Raw genomic sequence first — 19,096 nt, forward strand, 5'->3', positions numbered from 1 at the left:
CACCGATATTCTGTCCTCACGCAGGTGTATCTGCTTGAGACAGATAGCGAACAAAAAATAAAAAATAAACTCCAAACGTTGCGTCGTCTGAACTTTTATTTCTCTTTTCTGTAAAAAGACAAAGATGCTAAAGACTTGGAACAAGCTGTCGCTCAACCACGTTACACATCAGAAAAAATGCTGGATAGACTGAACTAAACAAAACCTAACTCAAATACTACCACAAGGGGGCGGCAAGACAACAGAAAATAGGACTCTCGGTAATCTTTTAGTATTACAATACACTCCCGTCTGGTATATAAGGAAATATACCACTCTGATTCAAACATTTGTGGGTAGTGTCGGATAAAAGTACTATTACATCATTAACAGGCCTAAGATACGTTTTAACAGTACCTTGTTTCACAATGTTAACCTCAACTTTCCTCACCCTGTTGTCCCCACTGGGAATGGGATTGACCACAACACCAATAGGCCACTCATTGCGTTTTACTTGGTTATCTTTCAGGAGAACATTTCGCCTTTCTTCTGTCCACTTTTGCCTTGTCTGCAGTGTATGAAGATACTCTTGTCTCCTTTTCCAAAAACAATCTGCAAGACCCTGAACTTGCCACCACTGGGCCTGTAAAGGTCTTTGAGTTCAAAATCTCCAGGTGGTGTAGGAACAACACCAGCTTTCTGCGTTAGAAGCATTGCGGGTGAGAGAACTTCAGGTGCTTCAGGATCATTTGAAACTGGAACTAAGGGTCTGGCATTTATTATAGCCATGACCTCTGCCATGAGGGTGACCAAAACCTCATGTGTGAGGCGGGTGGTTGAAGTTCGTGATAACAAGCCATCAAGAATGCGTCGAACGAGTCCAATCATTCTCTCCCAGACTCCTCCCATGTGAGAGGAATGTGGGGCGTTGAATGTCCAGGTGCAGCCTTTGTCCCGTAGATAACTTGTGATCTCTGGGTCTTGAGCATTGATTTGTAACTCATTGCACGCGCCAACAAAGTTTGTCCCTTGGTCTGACCGTAAGTGTTTGACAGGTCCTCTGATTGAGAGGAAACGCCGTAAGGCGTTTATGAAACTCGAAGTTGACATTGTCTCTATGACCTCTATATGCACGGCCCTGGTACTGAGGCAGGTGAACATTACTGCCCATCTTTTACAATCGGTGTTATTTGCCCTTGTGCGAGGAGACTTGACATTCCAAGGTCCGAAGACATCCAGGCCTACATGGGTAAACGGAGGGTCAACTGCAAGTCTGTCAGAGGGCAAACTAGCCATTTTCTGCACTTCTGTGCGACCTCTAAGTTTCCTACAAGTTACACATTTGTGAAGTACTGTAAATTAACCTCTTGCCACCAATAATCCATAATCCTGCTGAGCGCAGAGCACCTTCAGTGAACTGTCTGCCTTGGTGAGCAACTTGGCTGTGATAATATCGAACTAAAGAACGGCAAACATGATGATTACCTGGAATTATCACAGGGTGTTTTTCCACATCTGGAAGATCTGCTGCTTGCAAGCGTCCTCCGACCTTTAACAACCCACCATCAACAATAGGCTTGAGTTTTGCAAGAGGACTGTGTGAGGAGATGTCTGTTCCTTTTTAAGACTTTCAAACTCTTTGTAAGTCTCACTTGAACACACTGAATGATTGCTGTTTGCTTGTGAGATTTCTGTGGTACTGGCAAGATTGCAGCTGTGCCAACCTTTACATGTGCCTGAAACTTTAGAGAATGACTTAGCAACATGAATGAGAGATTTGATTGCTCTTACTACAGATTTCCAGCTTGAGAAACGAGCAAACCTGTGGGATCCAAGCCCTTTCCTCTGCTTTAGTTGCTAGGGAAATTACTTGAGGACGAATTTCAACATCTGTTGAAGGCTGGACAAGGTCAAAAGTCTCTTTGTACTGTTCTGGATCTTTGACTCGGTCTCAGACAGTGTGAGAAAAATGAGGTCCAGAGAGCCAGGTAGTCTGTTGCAGTTGAGTTGCTAATACAGCTCATGTCCCATGATCTGCAGAGTTGGTCAGTAGTGACAAAATGCCACTGGTCTGGTTTGGTAGACTTGCGAATCTGAGCGACTCTGTTAGCCACATATACATAGAATCTGCGGGTGTCATTATGGATGTAGCCTAGAACTATTCGGCTGTCTGTGTAGAAGTTCACTTCATTAAACTCAATGTCACTTTCATCTATGATCACTTGAGACAGTTCCACTGCCAATACAGCTGCACATAATTCTAAGCGTGGGATAGTGTGGGCAGATGATGGTGCCAGCTTAGATTTGCCATGACAAAACCCAACATGACATTGGCGACCAGTGTCAAAAACCCTAAGGTATGCTACAGCTGCTATTGCTGTTGTTGAAGCATCTGAGAAGATGCATAGTTCCTTTCTCTGAGTCTGGGATGCTGACACTCCAACAAATGGTCTATGGATTTGGAGATGTTCAAGAGTGGTAAGTGAATCAGACCACCTTAACCACTCTGCCTCTCGGTCTGCTGGTAAAGGCTCATCCCAATCTTGCTGTCCAATAGTCAACTTTCTGTACAGTGCCTTTCCTTGGATTGTAACTGGGCCGCAAATCCAAGGATCATAGAGGCTGTTGACAACAGAAAGTATTCCTCTTCGAGTGAAAGGTTTGTTTGTTAAGCAACTCGAAATGTGAAGCAGTCATTTTCCAAGTTCCAGCTCACTCCAAGACTTCGCTGAAGAGGGAGAGGGTCAACATCCAAATCCAAATCTTTGAGGTCAGTTGCTCTTTCTTCTGGAGGAAATGCGTTCATCACATGACTGACATTTGAGGCTATTTTGTGAAGCCTTATATTTGACTCTGCCAACATGTTCCTAGCTTGTGTTAGGAGTTCGATGGCTTCCCTTTCATTGTCTACTGAAGCCAGTCCATCATCCACATAGAAGTTCCGGAAGACAAACTGTTTTGTGTTGGAACCATATTCTTCTTCTCCAAGCTCAGCTGCTCGTCTGAGACCATAGATTGCAATAGCCGGAGAAGGACTGTTGCCAAAAACCGGCACCTTCATGCGAAACTCCATGATTTTTTTGCTAAGGTCATTATCTTGGAACCATAGAAACCGAAGGTAATTTCTGTGGCTTTCTTTGACTCTGAAGCAGTAAAACATCTGCTCAACATCTACAGTAACTGCAACTCGTTTTTGCCTAAAGCGCAGTAGAACACCCAGCAATGTGTTGTTTAAGTCAGGCCCCCTAAGTAGAATGTCGTTTAGTGAAACACCCTTGTATGAGGCACTTGAGTCAAACACAACACGTATTTTCCCCGTATTCTGGGGGTGGTACACTCCAAATGTTGGTAGGTACCAGCATTCTTCCCCTGGTTTGAGTGGTGGTGCTTCTTCAGCTTGGTCATTATCAAAAATCTTTTGCATGAATTCAGTGAATTGTTGTTTCATGACTTTTCTTTTCTCCAGTGTCCGTAACAGAACAGTAAGACGCTTCAAAGCCTGTTCTCTGTTGTTAGGAAGTAGAGGACGTAGGGTACGGAATGGTAGTGGTGCCACCCAGTGATTTTCATTGTCCAAATAAACCTCTCTGTCCATGATTTCAAGAAAGATCTTGTCTTCAATAGACAAGGCTGTTTTGTCATCATCAGGGTTCTTTTGGAACACATTAAGCCCCAGATTGTCAGTTGGTTTGACTGCAGCTGTTTGTGTGATGTCCAATATAGTTTGCTGAATGGGATCAGTGAACCTCTCTTTGATGTGAATTTCACCAGGACAAGGTTCAAGAAAAGAAGTGCGTCCATTTTTTAGCACATTTGTTTTGTACACGTTCACCTTAGTTTGTTTGTGTGCCCTCCAAGACACACTTCACCTACGATAACCCAGCCCAAATCTAGTCGCTGGGCATAAGGTGTGTTGTGCGGACCATTGTGCTGTTCGCGTACTTTATGGACACTTAGGACATCTCTCCCCAATAAGAGAAGGATGGGCGTGTCTGGCTCCATTGGAGGTATTTCCCCTGCAATGGGAGCTAGATGGGGGAAATACTGCACAATGTCAGTAGGAATTTCTGAGCGATCATCTGGCATAGTATTGCATTCTAAAAGAGGTGGGAGAGCTACATGAGTCTTTCCATCCAAAGACGTAACAAAAATTGTTAGCCTTTCGTCCTGTTGCCTCTTTTATTCCTCCACAAGTCCTCAGAGTATAAGTGGTAGCGACTGCATCAATGCCAAACATGTCGAAGAAGGCTGACTTTGCAAGAGATCGGTTGCTTTGGTCGTCCAAAACCACATACATCCTTTGGGCCTTGTTGGGATCGTTAATAGGGTACACTTTCACTAATGAGATTTTTGAACAGGATCTGAGTCCATGAGTTGTGTCACAGATCTCTGTACATTTTGACGTAACCTCCGGGGATGGACTATTTTCTTGCTCCCCGCCTTGCTCTTGCTGTGTTGCATCCACCTCTGTAACTCAAGGAGCAGGACCAGGATGTAAAGCAGTTAGGTGCTTGTCGCTGTTGCATTCTTTGCACTTCACAGAAACTTACAGTCTTGGCTAAGTGCTTAGTGGATGAGCAACAACGAAAACAAATGGAGTTTTCTTTTAGATAAGCTTTCCTCTCATCTAAGTGTTTCATTCTAAAACCACGACACTTTGCCAAGGGATGTGGCTTACAGTGTATTGGGCACCTCTCTGCTGGTTCCTCTGGTTTCTTTTCTGATACACTGTTGATGACTGCAGGTGCGACCGCAACTTCAGTTTTTCTCACTGACACTGTTTTGTAAGTGTTGTTGTGCCTTAATGGTTTCTCTGCCTTTACATGAGTCATAACACCACATGTAGAGAACATAAAACTTGGATCATTACGTGTTTTTGCTTGACTACATATAAAACTTACAAAGAAGCTGAAGGGTGGAAAGGAAACATTATGTTCTTCCTTGTATTTAGAACCCTGTGTAATCCAGCGTTCTTGTAAGGCATAAGGAAGCTTTTCCACAATAGGGTTAACCCCTCTGGGTGTCTAGGTAGGCTAAACCTAGTAATTTTCCACCTGACTTAGCTGCCTGAATCTCCATTAAAATATCCCCCAGTTCTCTAAGACGCTGATTTTCTTTGTTGGATATTTTTGGAAAAGTCTCTAGCTTTAGCAGAAGTGCATTTTCTATAATCTCAGGGGAACCATATGTATCATCTAGCCTTTGCCACACCATAGCGACACCTAATGACGGATTGTGGACATGGACTGACCTGATACGCAAGGCTTGTGGTGATGAGTTTGGACCTAACCACTTTATCAGGAGGTCAAGTTCTTCCCGTGCTGTTAAGTTAAGCTCTCCAGCAATGTCTTGGAACAAAGTTTTCCAGGCCCAGTAGTTTTCTGGATGGTCATCAAATTTTAGCAACCCAGAGCTTACTATCTCTCTTCTGACGAGGTATTTGGAGAGATCAGCTACTTGAGCTGGTTCACATGGATAATCTCGTAAACTGGATGTTGGTGACATTGGCGTAGGAAGATGAGGTAGGTAGGCTCTGTTTTCTGCACCAGGCCTTTCTTCGTCTTTAATGCAGAGCTCAGATAAACGAGGCACTTCGTTATGATTAGGAAACCACGGAGTTGGGTCAGAATGAACTCGTTCTGCACTCATGGGCATGGCAGGATATTGTTGTGAGACTGGAGCTTGCTGCTGAGCGTTTAGTGTCACGTAGTGGGTGCACGTACTCACTCGTGCGTTGAGTGCGATCTTCCGGATAAATCTGGCTTCTTTCTTCAAGTGAATCCACCTCTGATGCTGCTGCGGCTTCATAGACTGCAGCTTCTGCTGAGGCTGCTTTTGCACTCCTGTTTAGTTTTAGGACGTACAGATTTGCCCCAACTCTGCTTTGCGCTGTTCCGCTTCAGCTAACATTTTCTGATTTTCAGCTTCAATGCGGGCTTTTTGTTTCATCATCTCTGCTTCTTGAGCTGCATACTTAGCTTCTATCAGGGCTGCTTGTGCTTTAGCTTTAGCTTTGGTAGCTGCTGCACTGGCTGAGGACTTACTCGTTCTCCCTGACGACTTGGACGCTGCGACTTGCGACAAGACCTCAAAGTCTGTTTGCCTTCGTCGTTCCATGATGTCCTTATCTTCCATGATGTTCTTATCGTCGTGGTCGACGACAGTGAATCTGCTCCCAGCCGGTTGTGTAACTGTCTTTTTACTATTCTGTCCTCACGCAGGTGTATCTGCTTGAGACAGATAGCGAACAAAAAATAAAAAATAAACTCCAAACGTTGCGTCGTCTGAACTTTTATTTCTCTTTTCTGTAAAAAGACAAAGATGCTAAAGACTTGGAACAAGCTGTCGCTCAACCACGTTACACATCAGAAAAAATGCTGGATAGACTGAACTAAACAAAACCTAACTCAAATACTACCACAAGGGGGCGGCAAGACAACAGAAAATAGGACTCTCGGTAATCTTTTAGTATTACAATACAGATATTGTGTTTGAACGTCTTTAATGTCGAACATAACACCAACACAATCTCGGGCTGCTGAACAGTGTGTTCTCTCTTAGCGTCTCTACTGCATACGTCACTTCCTTGTTCTACTCCAACGTAACCTTACACATAAAGTAGTACCATTACATTACATCACCCTTTCTTTGAGTCTTTTAAGACAAAGTAACAGATTAACAGTGGGTTTTAGCCTTAGCTGATGTAAAAATTATAACTCAAGCCCAACAGGACCTTCACAGAATAAACCTAACTCAAAAATGCACAGGTCAAAATAACTGAATAACCTCTTCAGGTGGTATAGTCAGCATACCGTTTAGGCAATTTAACAACCCTGCCACTAGAAGTTGTACGAACAGGAGTCTCAGGTAAGCTAAGATTAACCGGGTCTGGAGAGTCACATCCTGGTTCTACAGGTGAAAAAGATGAGTGTAGCTCAGTTTCACTCTGAACCTGTGACAGTCAGAGAGTCACCAGTTGTCTTAGTTTGGATTTGTATCTAAGTTTATCTTAACGTAAACGTTAACTTGTGTACTATTGTGCTACTTTAAAATTCTATTTCAACAGTATGAATATAACACCATCCTGTCAGTTGTTCAAAATTAAGCAGAAACACTTAAAGCTGAGTGATAAGCCCCATAGGTTGTTGGCCTGTCAGTTGCGGGGTTTACAGGGCAATACATAAAATTAAGTCCAGGGCTGGAAAAATTATAACTGATCCAAAAGATCCAAATGACTATTTTAAAAAATATTATGGATGACTATACATGTCTAAGGCAAAAGGCAATATCTCAAACTGACTCAAAGATCTAATTCTCCCTAAGATGAGTGAAGCCTCAAGAGAGGCTCTCAACGCAGATATCACTTGATTACATTACATCCTTTATGTAATCAAATCATTTCCCAATGCCAAAGCCCCAGGGCTTGATGGTTTTAAAATTGAACTCTATAAAAGATATGCTGAGAGGATTGCTCCTCTCCTTTGGAGGATGTTCACTCATTCTTTTGACTCAGGTAAATTTCCCTCTACCATGTTTGAAGCCAATATAAATTTAGTACATGAAGAAGGCAGGGAGGAGACAGAGCTTTCATCATACCACCCTATTTCATTATTAAATTCTGACATTAAAATATTCACTGAAATACTTGCAAATAAGTTAAAGAAACATATTTCCTCTATTGTACCCCAGACCAAATAGGTTCTCATTTGTCCTGATAGGTTTTCATTTTTTAATATCAGACGGTTAATGAACATTATGCATAAATATGACAGTAGGTTTAAGGGAGTAGCTCTTTGCCTTGATTCTGAAAAACCATTTGACCAATTAGCGTGGCCTTGCATCCTGACTATTCTTAAGGAGTTTGGGTTCGGTGCTAAATTTGTGTCTTGGATTAAAACAATGTATGCTCATCCATCTGTCTCTGTCCTCACAAACCAGGACAAGTCGGAGCCCTTTCCGCTACACCGGGGAACCAGTCAGGGTTGCCCCTTATCCCCTTGCTTTTCACGGTCACTATGGAGCCCCTCGCCATCAGTATTACAAAACACCCCTTAATCAAATCGATTCAATCAGGAAACATTGACCATCACGTTTCATTGTATGCTGATGATGTTGTGGTTTTCAGATCACATCCTGAGCAGTCAGTGCAAATACTCCTAGACCTTATTCAGTCATTCGGTGAGATTTCAGGTTGTACTATTAACTGACAGTAGAGTGAATTTATGTCATTAGATGCAAGCCTCACTTCCGACTTCTTAGATAACCTATCATTTAAGATAACGGGCAAACTGACATATTTTGGGGTTATTCTGCCAAAGGACCCTAAACAAATGTTGAAATAGAATTTTTTTGAAAAAGTGGAGAATCTTCAAAAAGACATTGATAAATGGAAAACACTTCCTCTATCAGTAATGGAACGTATAAATGCTAAATTTTTATATCTTTTTCTGGGTCTACCTATTTTTTAACAAAGGCTTTTTTTTTAATCGTTAGACTCAATAATTCTGCCTTTTGTTTGGAGATTTAAAGCCCATAGAATATCAAAAATTCACTGACATAAACCAAGATGGGGGTATTGGGTTTGACTTGTTTTCAGCATTATTATTTAGGCAGCAAATACAAGAGTACACTGGCAGGAAGGTGATGCTCCAGAACTGTCTGTACATTCCTCCCCATGGGTGGCTGGTGAAAGAAGTGGTGTTCATGACAGTTCTCTCCCGGCTCTTCTTTTCGAAGTACTAATATCTCCTGCAATTGGTGGGGTAAATAATTTGATCATTTTAAACTCTTGGAAAATATGGAAACAAATTAAGTTGCACTGTAAGTTACCAGAGACCACAGTTCATGCTCCAATTTACTGTAACCATGCTTTTCCACCATCACTATTGGATACGTCCTTTACAAATTGGAGATTAAAAGGCCTTAATACTCTGAAAAATGTGCACATAAACAAAAAGTTTACTTAATTTGTTATGCTGAAGAGATGTTTTTCTCTTCCAGATATGGATTCCTTCAGATATGTACAAGTTGGAAATCATGTTCAAACTTATATTCCGAATTTCATATCTCTCCCAGAAGAAAATAAATTATACAAAATTTTGCGGGGCTCTCCGGGATTGAAAAAATTAATCATGAGTTTTGTTGACGTCTTTGTGGAGTGAATTAACTTTACCACACACGCCTTTAGGGCTGTGGAGGAGGGTTTTGGGAGGATTCGGACGTGCTCTTTCAATATAAGACATCAGTTAATTCAGTGTTTCATAGGATATTTCCTTCGACATCTTCAAAATGTGATAAATATAAGTCAGTGGATGGCTCCCTATCTCATTTGTTCTGGACATTCCCCAAGCTCTTTCATTATTGGTGTGAGATTTTCAACTTGTTTTCTGAGGTTTATGGATGCGCGTTGGTTCCTGACCCTCGGATTGCATTGTTCTCCTTTGAGGAACTGCAGTTACTCTTTGCAAATGACGGTGATGTATGGCATGGTAATAGCCAAAAAAGTAATATTGAAACTTTGGAAAACTGACAAGGTTCCTCAGTTATATATATATATATATATATATATATATATATATATATATATATATATATATGATATAAAGATTCTCTTCTCATCCTCTGAGCTCGGGTCCTCTACCAGAGGCCTGGAGCTTGAGGGTCCTGCAGTATCTTGGCTGTGCCAAGGACTGCTGCACATTTCTGGACTGAGATGTCTGATGTTGTTCCTGGGATCTGTTGTAGCCACTGCTCCAGTTTGGGGGTTACTGCCCCGAGGGCCCCGATGACCACAGGCACCACTGTGGTCTTCACCTTCCAGGCCCTCTCCAGTTCTTCCCTGAGGCCCTGGTATTTCTCCAGTTTCTCCTTTTTCCTGATGTTGCAATCACTTGGTATTGCTACATCTACCACGGCTTTCCTCTGATGTTTATCCACTACGACAATGTCTGGTTGGTTCGCCATTACCATTTTGTCTGTCTGGATCTGGAAGTCCCACAGGAACTTAGCTCTGGCGTTCTCCACCACCTTTGGGGGTGTTTCCCACTTTGATCTCGGGGTTTCCAGTCCATATTCTGCACAGATGTTTCTGTACACTATGCCTGCCACTTGGTTATGTCGTTCCATGTACGCTTTCCCTGCCAGTATCTTGCACCCTGCTGTGATGTGCTGGACTGTCTCAGGGGCCTCCTTGCACAACCTACACCTTGGGTCTTGTCTGGTGTGGTAGATCTGGGCCTCTATTGCTCTGGTGTTTAGGGCCTGTTCCTGGCGGCCAGGATGAGGGCCTCTGTGCTGTCCTTGAGTCCAGCTTTTTCCAGCCATTGGTAGGATTTACTGATATCAGCCACTTGGGTTATTTGCTGGTGGTACATCCCATGTAGGGGCTTGTCCTCCCATGATGGTATCTCTGGCACCTCAACCTCCGTTCCCTGTTGTCTGAGACATTCACTGAGCACATTGTCTGTTGAGGCTTTGTCCCTGATGTATTTATGGATCTTAGTTGTTTCGTCCTGGACAGTGGTTCTCACACTCACTAGTCCTCTGCCTCCTTCCTTGCGGCTCGTGTACAGTCTCAGGGCTGGATTTGGGATGGAACCCTCCATGCATGGTTAGTAGCTTTCTAGTCTTAATATCTGTGGCTTTTATTTCCTCCTTTGGCCAGCTAATTATTCCAGCAGGGTATCTGATTACTGGCAGGGCATAGCTGTTTATTGCACGGATTTTGTTCTTGCCATTGAGCTGGCTTCTCAGGACTTGCCTTATTCGTTGGAGGTATTTAGCTGTGGCTCCTTTCCTTGTGGCCTCATCGAGGTTGCCATTTGCTTGTGGTATACCTAGTTACTTGTAGCTGTCCTCTATGTCTGCTATTGTTCCTTGTGGGAGTGAGACTCCTTCTGTGTGGATCACCTTCCCCCTCTTTGTGATCAGCCGACCACACTTCTCTAGTCCGAATGACATCCCAATGTCCGTGCTGTAGATCCTGGTGGTGTGGATCAGTGAGTCGATGTCTCGCTCACTCTTGGCGTACAGCTTGATGTCATCCATGTAGAGGAGGTGACTGATGTTGGCCCCATTTTTGTTGATAATTTGACTGAGAGGGTTCAGGCCTATGCAGAACAGTAGCGGGGACAGAGCATCTCCTTGATATATGCCACATTTGATGGACACTTGTGTAAGTGGTTTGCAGTTGGCTTCAAGGATAGCTTCAAGGATAGCTGATACAATACATAATTAATCAGTCTTTCACCCAAGAGGGCGGGGTTCGAATCCAGTCTGGGTCCTTATGCATACCTTCAAGCTACTGCCTACCTCATATCATGAAAGACACTAAGATGTGTAACAGGCCGCCTCAGACGTCGCCCGGCCAAACAAGGTCTGCGTCAGGTGCTGGGGAACCAGAGCACCTTGATGACAAATGGGCTACTGGAACAAGATGGAAATGGGCGAGAGGCGAAAACTTGGATCTGTTTGAATGCTACTACTCAAGTAACCCTAGTCAGAGGGGTTACATGCAAAGACTGGGGAAGGAATGGTTACTTCAACATCCCCAGTCAACACTAAGCGCTAAACAACTAGTAGCTCAGTGTTCCAACATCCGCAAACGACAATTGCTGTCACTACTTGAGATTGACGAGATACAACACAAATGCTACGGCAAAAAGGAGGATCCCGGATGTCAGGACGGTGGGGACTTAACTACAAGTCCCCACCCAGAGAGGGGATATGCAGCCCCAATGAATGAATCAGAAAGGGATTCTGCCACTGCAGCTGTTGCTAAAGTGGCACTGTGCCATGATAAACTAAAAAGAGACAAAGAAACAAGCTCTAATAAAGAGAACTTAGGAACACAGAAACTAGAATAACCAGAAGGACTAAACAAAGAAATAAACCTAACTTGTGTAACTAGATAAAATAACAAGAAAACACTACAAGGGGACTAAAACAAAGAAACTCAAGAATGACAAAGAAATAACAAAAAATTAGAAACAACAAATAATCAATAAGAGTAAAACAAAATATGAACTTAAAACATAACTGATAACTAAAAAGAGGAACAGAAAAAACCCAGAAATACACAAAACCAACCACAAAAACCCAGTCTTGACAGTATAAATACATATTATATTTGTGTGCGTAACAATTCAGTTCTTTCAACTAAAGATGACTTGCTATAATTTCAAATTAATTATTCTCTTAGTAAGAAAAATGTAAATGCCCAATTTTAGTAAAATGTAGTAATGTCAGCAGTAACATAATATCTCCATGTTCATCTGTTTCAGGAGATGTTGAAGCTTTCTATTATTGACATGATCTTCACAGTGGCCAGTATCTTGCTCATTGACTTTATCAGGGGTCTGGTGGTTCGGTATCTGAGTGACTGCTGCTGCTGGGACTTAGAAAGCAAGTTTGTAAGTTGTTTTAAAGTATTGTCTAAGTATTTCAAGCTTTCACACAGGCCATTCTTGGATACCCAATTATTCTCTTGCACATGAACACACGCACATACCCCATAAGAGGGCAGATCAGTTAATGGGGTACCTACAACATTGGGCTGTCAGTAGTGTGTTGTGCATTTGGTACCTGCATGTTCAGAGTGGGTTTACCCATTTAATCCACCATTATGACATTACAATTGTACAAGACACTGACTAAATCTATGGAAAAAATGCAACATAAAGAGGCCTGGTATTACTGAGGTCCCGTTCAGCCCTGACATCAATAACAGTATCGAGTGATCTTGAAGACAGAAGTGTAAATGTGTCCTGAGTGGATACATGACCAGATCGCACTTTGTGCTGAATACAAATGACCACAGAGGGAGAGACTATTAGAAAACATTCTTACAGTGTTCTTTTAATTATTTCTTTGTACATATATCTACCATTATACAGCAGCAGGAAGCAAATGAAGTGTGCAGATATAGGGTGGGTTGGTAGCTGTTTATTCATCTATCCTCCTATTAATAAGCAATTGTAAGGGGCAATTTGTATATTGAAAGTGAATACTTTTATTAAAACAAGAAACCAAATTAAAACAATTCCAAATCTCTTCAAATGTGGCCCTAACTGTGCCACGTATTGGAAAATGAAGTACATAATACTCAAGTTGTGTTATATTCCTTAATAGCCAAAATCTTCCTCTCTTTACACATGAAGACTAAAATGGCCATCATAGAGCTGATCTCTTCATGTCAGCTCCATCAATAAGTCCTGGTCTATCATTGGCCATGGAGGCCAAGGTTCCGTGTCACAGCTGTCCTGTTTTGACATATGCTTTAAAGAATATTCTTGCCATATGTCAAGAGTTTTCATATCTGTATTCATGTATGAATACATTCACTCACTGGCTACTTTATTAGATTCACCTTGCGAGCACCGGATTGGATCTTCTTTTGCCTTCAGAACTGCTTTAATCCTTCATAGCATAGATTCAACAAGGTACTGGAAACATTCCTCATTGAGTCTGGTCCATGTTGACATAATGACATAACACAGTTGCTGCAGATTTGTTGGCTGCACATCCATGATATAAATCTCTCGTTCCATCACAACCCAAAGGTTTTCTATTGGACTAAGATCTGGTGATTATGAAGGCCATTTGAGTACAGTGAACTCATTGCATTGTTCAAGAAACCAGTCTGAAATGATTCCTGCTTTACAACACTGCACATTATGCTGTTGGAAGTAGCCATCAGGAGTTGATTACACTGTGGTCATTGGGATGGACATGGTCAACAACAATACCCACAATTGGGTACTAATGGGCCCAAAGTGTGCCAGAAAAATATCCCCCACACTACCACCACCCTGAACTGTTGATACACAGCACAATGGATTCATGCTTTCATGAATCAGGGTCAGAATTTGACAGCAAATTCTGACCCTACCATCTGAATGTTGCAGCAGAAATTGATGTTGATCAGATTCTGCAACGTTCTTCCAGTCTTTTATCGTCCAATTTTGGTGGAGTTGTCCAAATTGTAGCCTAAGTTTGCTGTTCTTAGATGTGGTCTTCTTCTGCAGCCTATCCACCTCAAGGTTTCACATGTTGTGCATTCAGAGACGTTCTTCTGCATACCTCAGTTGTAGCAAGTGGTTATTTGAATTACTGTTACTCTTCTATCAGCTTGAACCAGTCCTGTCATTCTCCTCCGTCCTCTGACATTAACAAGGCATTTACGACCACAGAACTACTGTTCACTGGATTTTTTCTTTTTCGGACCATTCTCTGTAAACTCTATTAATGGTTATGGGTAAAAATTCCAGTAGATCAGCAGTTCCTGAAATACTCAGACCAACCTGCCTGGCACCAACAACCATACCACGTTTAAGTCATTTAAATTTCCTTTCTTCCCTGTTCTGAACTGCAGCAGATTGTCTTAGCCATATCTACATATCTAAAAACATTGAGTTGCGGCAATGTGATTGGCTGATCCAACATTTGCGTTAATGAACAGTTGGACAGGCGTGTTTAACCCTTAGGAGTCCAGGTACATATGGTTGTTTTTGACCAATTTTGATTTCACCTTAATGGAAACCATTATATTATATATAATGCCTTATGTTATATAATCTTTTTCAGGACAATATGAACTTTATGAATTTACACTTAGTTTTTACTTTTGGACATAACGTGGCAGCATTTTGGATCTTGAGTCACAGAAAAACAAAATCCAATTTTGAAAAATTTTTTTTTTCAAGATGTCAAATATTCACAAGAAATTGTTTTTTATCATTTAGAATTATGGTATACACTCTAAATTTATTAAACTGATGTAAACATATTGCAAACAACACCGTTTTAAAACATTATTAGCATGAAAATGAAGGCAATTCAGTTTGTATGCAATTTTTGAAAAAATAACATACATCAAGATGACAAAAAATGTGATAGGCTTTGGGGAACAAGGTATTTTAGACTATGGAAAAAAACCTTGGCTCCCAGAGTTAGCTGTGGCTGTAAGCTGTTCACTACTAGCTGCTGGGGGAGTGGCTCTGCCTCACCCCGAAGTGATCGCAGCACCACTATTCCCCTGCCAGGATCTCATCGTACTCTCTCTGCATGATAAGTGCCAGTAGTTGGAATCCTGCTGGCACATTATGCCGATTAAGGGTAAACCAAGGAGGATCAACCTGTATACTGAGTTGACCTCACTGCAGAAATCAACCAGTGAGTTGGTAACTGAGTATATTTAACAGAGCTGCACACAATCACTACTTTAAGAAAAGCAGGTGAGGATTTGAATGATGGACTTATGATCGATATTCCATCTTATCTCAAAGTGAAGATGGTGATTAGCTGACTTTAGCAGAGTCTCAGACTAAACTCAGTGTCATGCTTTAGGGAATTTGTTTAACCCACATGCAGAAACACCATCAGGAGATCAGAACAGTTCTTTAGCTTTATTTACAACAAGATGCAATATTTACAACACCTGCATCATGTCCTGGACATAATGCCAAAAGAGATACGCGAGTCCAGTGGGGTGCTGAGATAGGATGGTGCCAGGAGCACTTACTCATGCAGGCAGGGCAATCTGCCAGGGAGGGGCAAGAGTTGAGTCAAGAGGAGGGTTGCCGAGGTGAGAAGGGAAATGATAAAGGTGAGCTCCAGCTGATGTCCATATGTGGTTGTGAACTTCCTCAGTGGGCCGTTCCATCTGCTTGCCAGGTGAAGGGGAAATTTGGTCTTTAATTTAATTTGACCATTTCTTTAATGTTTGTTCTTTTGTGCAAGTTAGTCCAATTCTGATATTTATTTAATTTAAAGATTTAATAATGTGTTTCATTGTTTTTGTGTGTTTAATTATCCCCTTTGTGTGGAGCAATGGTCTGATCAGCCACTATTTAAGCTCCTTTCATGTTTTGTTTGTTTGGTCAGTTTTTATTTGAGTTCTTTTTGTCACTACCTGAGTTGTAGTTTGTTATGTTGACCTCAATTTTGGGCCCAATTTATCATTTTGAAATTATTTTGGGATTTTTTGTAATAAATTAAGAATTTTTTAAAAATTTACTCAACATCTCTCTGGCTGGTTTGTGTAAAACCCTCACAATACCTCAAGCGAAAAATGAACAGCCAATCCAGGTGATCGGTATCATGGGTGATCGGTATGGGATCGGCAGCAAAAAACTTGATTAGAGCATCTCTAGTTTGTATGGATCTGTGTGGTGTGTCTATTCAAGATAAAGTCACACCTGACTTTTTGCTCCTGTCTTGATGATGCTTGTGAAGATAACAAATGGGTTCTAGCTTATGTATATTTCTCCCATGGCTTAATGACTGTTTTTATTTCTATCGATGGAAATTGGGTGTACAATAAACTAAGCCTTTCAGCCTGAACCAGATTTTTAAAATCACAGACTTGAAATGAGCTACCACAAAAAACACAGATAAAAGGACTGCGACTGATGGATTTGCTTCATCTAACTTCTTCCCCCACTGTATTGAAGTGTTGATTTCCCAAACTGAGAAAAAAATCAACCAATTTTAAATGTTTACAGAAACAAATGTAATGCCATTAAAATAAACTTTTGATATGTTTTTGCAGCCTGAATATGGAGAATTTAAAATAGCTGAAAATGTCCTGCACTTGATTTACAACCAAGGAATGATCTGGTAAGTTTGAACAATTATTTGTAGTCCTTGTAAAACGAATCTGATATAAAACTAATAGTTATTGTTGCTGACTGTGACCCTGTTTAAAAGAATATGACCCCCTAAAAACCTAATCATTTCACATAAGTGCCTGGCCTGGATATATATATATATATATATATTTTTTTTTGTGCCAATTTCAGAAGATAGAAACAAATAACTACCCAGATAATGAAGTGAAACCATGTCCCTCTAAGCGTAATGCCTTTTTTATAATGCTGTGTGTGTTTGTGCGTGTCTTTCATCAGGATGGGAGCCTTTTTCTCTCCATGCCTTCCTGCTTTTAATGTGTTGAAACTGATTGGTCTCATGTATCTAAGGAGCTGGGCTGTCCTCACTTGCAATGTTCCTCATCAGCAGGTTTTCCGAGCTTCCAGGTCAGAACCTCTGCAAATCTCACAACACATCCTCCCCCATTCATACATATTTTATGTGGACAATCTCCTTATCAAAAATAAAATTCTGCAAATGTCCAAGTAGTTGAATTCTACATTTTATATAATTCTTTCAAAACAGCAATTTTATGGCCCATTTAGCTCTCATGTTACATCCAAAAATTTCCATTGGTTCATTTGACAGAAAAAAACAAACAATTGGAGCACACTGCTTTAAATGCTGAATATTGTGTATTTTTTGGGCACTTACAATCATTAACTGTCTAGATTATCAATTAATCATAAATCAAGTACATTTGTGTTGCACATTTCAACAGCAAGGCAGTTCAAGGTGCTTTACATAATAAAAAACACCACACAGTTAACAATTGAACAAATATTACATTTTGATGAGCTCTATCACTAAAATCAAACACATCAAATATGTTGATCAAGGTTTCATTTATTATGACTCAAAAGGAACTGTAAACAGATGGGTTTTAGACGAGATTCAAGAGAATTCAGTGTTTCAGCTGTTTACACTTTTCTGGAATTTTATTCCAGATTTCTGGTGCCTAGAAGCTGAATGCTGCTTCTCCTCATTTGGTTTTGGTTCTGGATGCAGAGCACAACCAGAAGACCCGAGGGGTCTGGAAGGTTGATACAACAGCAGATCTTTAATGTATTGTGATGCTGAGCAGTCCAGTGATTTATAAACTGTCAACAGTATTTTAAAATCTATTCTTTGAGCTACAGGGAGCCAGTGGAGGGACTTTAAAACTGCTGTTATGTCTCTATCTTCCTGGTTTTAGTGAGAACAGGAGCAGCAGCTTCTGGATCAGCTTTGATTGATTTGTTGGACAGGCCTGTGAAGACGCTGTTGCAATAATCAATGCGACTAAAGATAAATGCATGGATGAGTTTCTCTAGATCTGGCTGAGACATTAGTCCTCTAATCCTGGAGATGTTCTTCAAGTGATAAAAGGCCGACTTTGTAACTGTATTTATGTGGCTCTGAAAGTTCAGAACAGAATCCATCATTACTACCAGGTTTCGGCTTAATTGTCTTAATTGCAAAGAAAGCCTCCCTTGCATGTGTTAGTGTTGAGTGATAGTTACGTAGTCTTTCTTTATAGATGTCATTATGAACGTGAACTTGAGTTTTACTCCATTTTGGTTCTGCTTTGCGACAGAGTTCTCTTGCAGATCGAACTGTTTGTGCTTTTCTCCATGGAGATTTCTTCCTACCAGACATTTACTTTAATTGGGCCAATAGAATCAATGATATATGAAACTTTAGACTGAAAATCTTCTACCAACTTATCTACATCATTACAGCTTAAGGGTGAGGAGGAAGAGTAGATTTGATTAAATGTTTCTGCTGTTTTCTATGAAGGAACGTTTTGTGACAGTAGCTGTTTGTCCAAGTGGATTAAAGGATAAAGAACCTTCAAAGATAACAGCAAAATGATCCGACAGGGCGACATCAGTTACAGAGACATTGGAAATATTCACACCCTTACTGATAACCAGGTCCAGTGTGTGTCCTTGAGTGTGTGTTGCTTGTTTGACATGTTGTGTTAAACCAAAATTATCAAGAATATCACATAGCTATTTTGCCCCTCTGTATTGGGGGTTGTCAATATGAATGTTGAAGTCACTCACAATTATTAAACAATCATAATCAATAGATATGAGAGATAAAAGTTTATTAAAATCAGCAAAGAAGTATTGTATAAAGTTTGCATCAAAGTTTGTTTATGGCCTTTTACCTCAATACTCAGATATTCAAAAGAGGTGAAATGACCCAAAGAGATTTTGTTACAATTTTTCACATTCTTGAATATAGAATCCAAAAAACAAATCCAAAACTGAAGACTTGAGGAGATCATAGAGAAACAGGAGGTTAACTGCAGACTAAACAAAAACAAAGTGACAAGATGGACTGAACTGAAATAGAGGAGATTAAATAAATACTAGAGAGTTGTGAGTGTGACAGAAGACCTGGGCTGATGAGTTAATTGATCACAGATGAGAGTAGTTAGAGCAAAAACTAGGTTGAGGAGGGGAGAGAGAAAGTAGCACAG

The 19,096-nt window shown here is 40.9% G+C and overlaps 1 protein-coding gene across 4 annotated transcripts in view; it reads left to right on the forward strand.

Moving 5' to 3' along the window:
- Positions 1-19,096, forward strand: part of LOC129353182 (transmembrane channel-like protein 3) — a 79,465-nt gene that overhangs the window by 47,278 nt on the left and 13,091 nt on the right. For 3 of the 4 annotated variants that reach the window (XM_055022418.1, XM_055022416.1, XM_055022414.1), the window contains 3 exons: positions 12,261-12,389; positions 16,529-16,596; positions 16,884-17,012. In XM_055022418.1, the coding sequence (XP_054878393.1) occupies positions 12,261-12,389; positions 16,529-16,596; positions 16,884-17,012 (326 nt within the window). The remainder of the gene's footprint in view (positions 1-12,260; positions 12,390-16,528; positions 16,597-16,883; positions 17,013-19,096) is intronic. The other variant, XM_055022417.1, reaches the window with a different exon arrangement.

Source organism: Poeciliopsis prolifica, unplaced genomic scaffold, assembly GCF_027474105.1.
Source record: "Poeciliopsis prolifica strain line A6 unplaced genomic scaffold, Auburn_PproV2 SCAFFOLD086, whole genome shotgun sequence".
NCBI classification, from domain to species: Eukaryota; Metazoa; Chordata; class Actinopteri; order Cyprinodontiformes; family Poeciliidae; genus Poeciliopsis; species Poeciliopsis prolifica.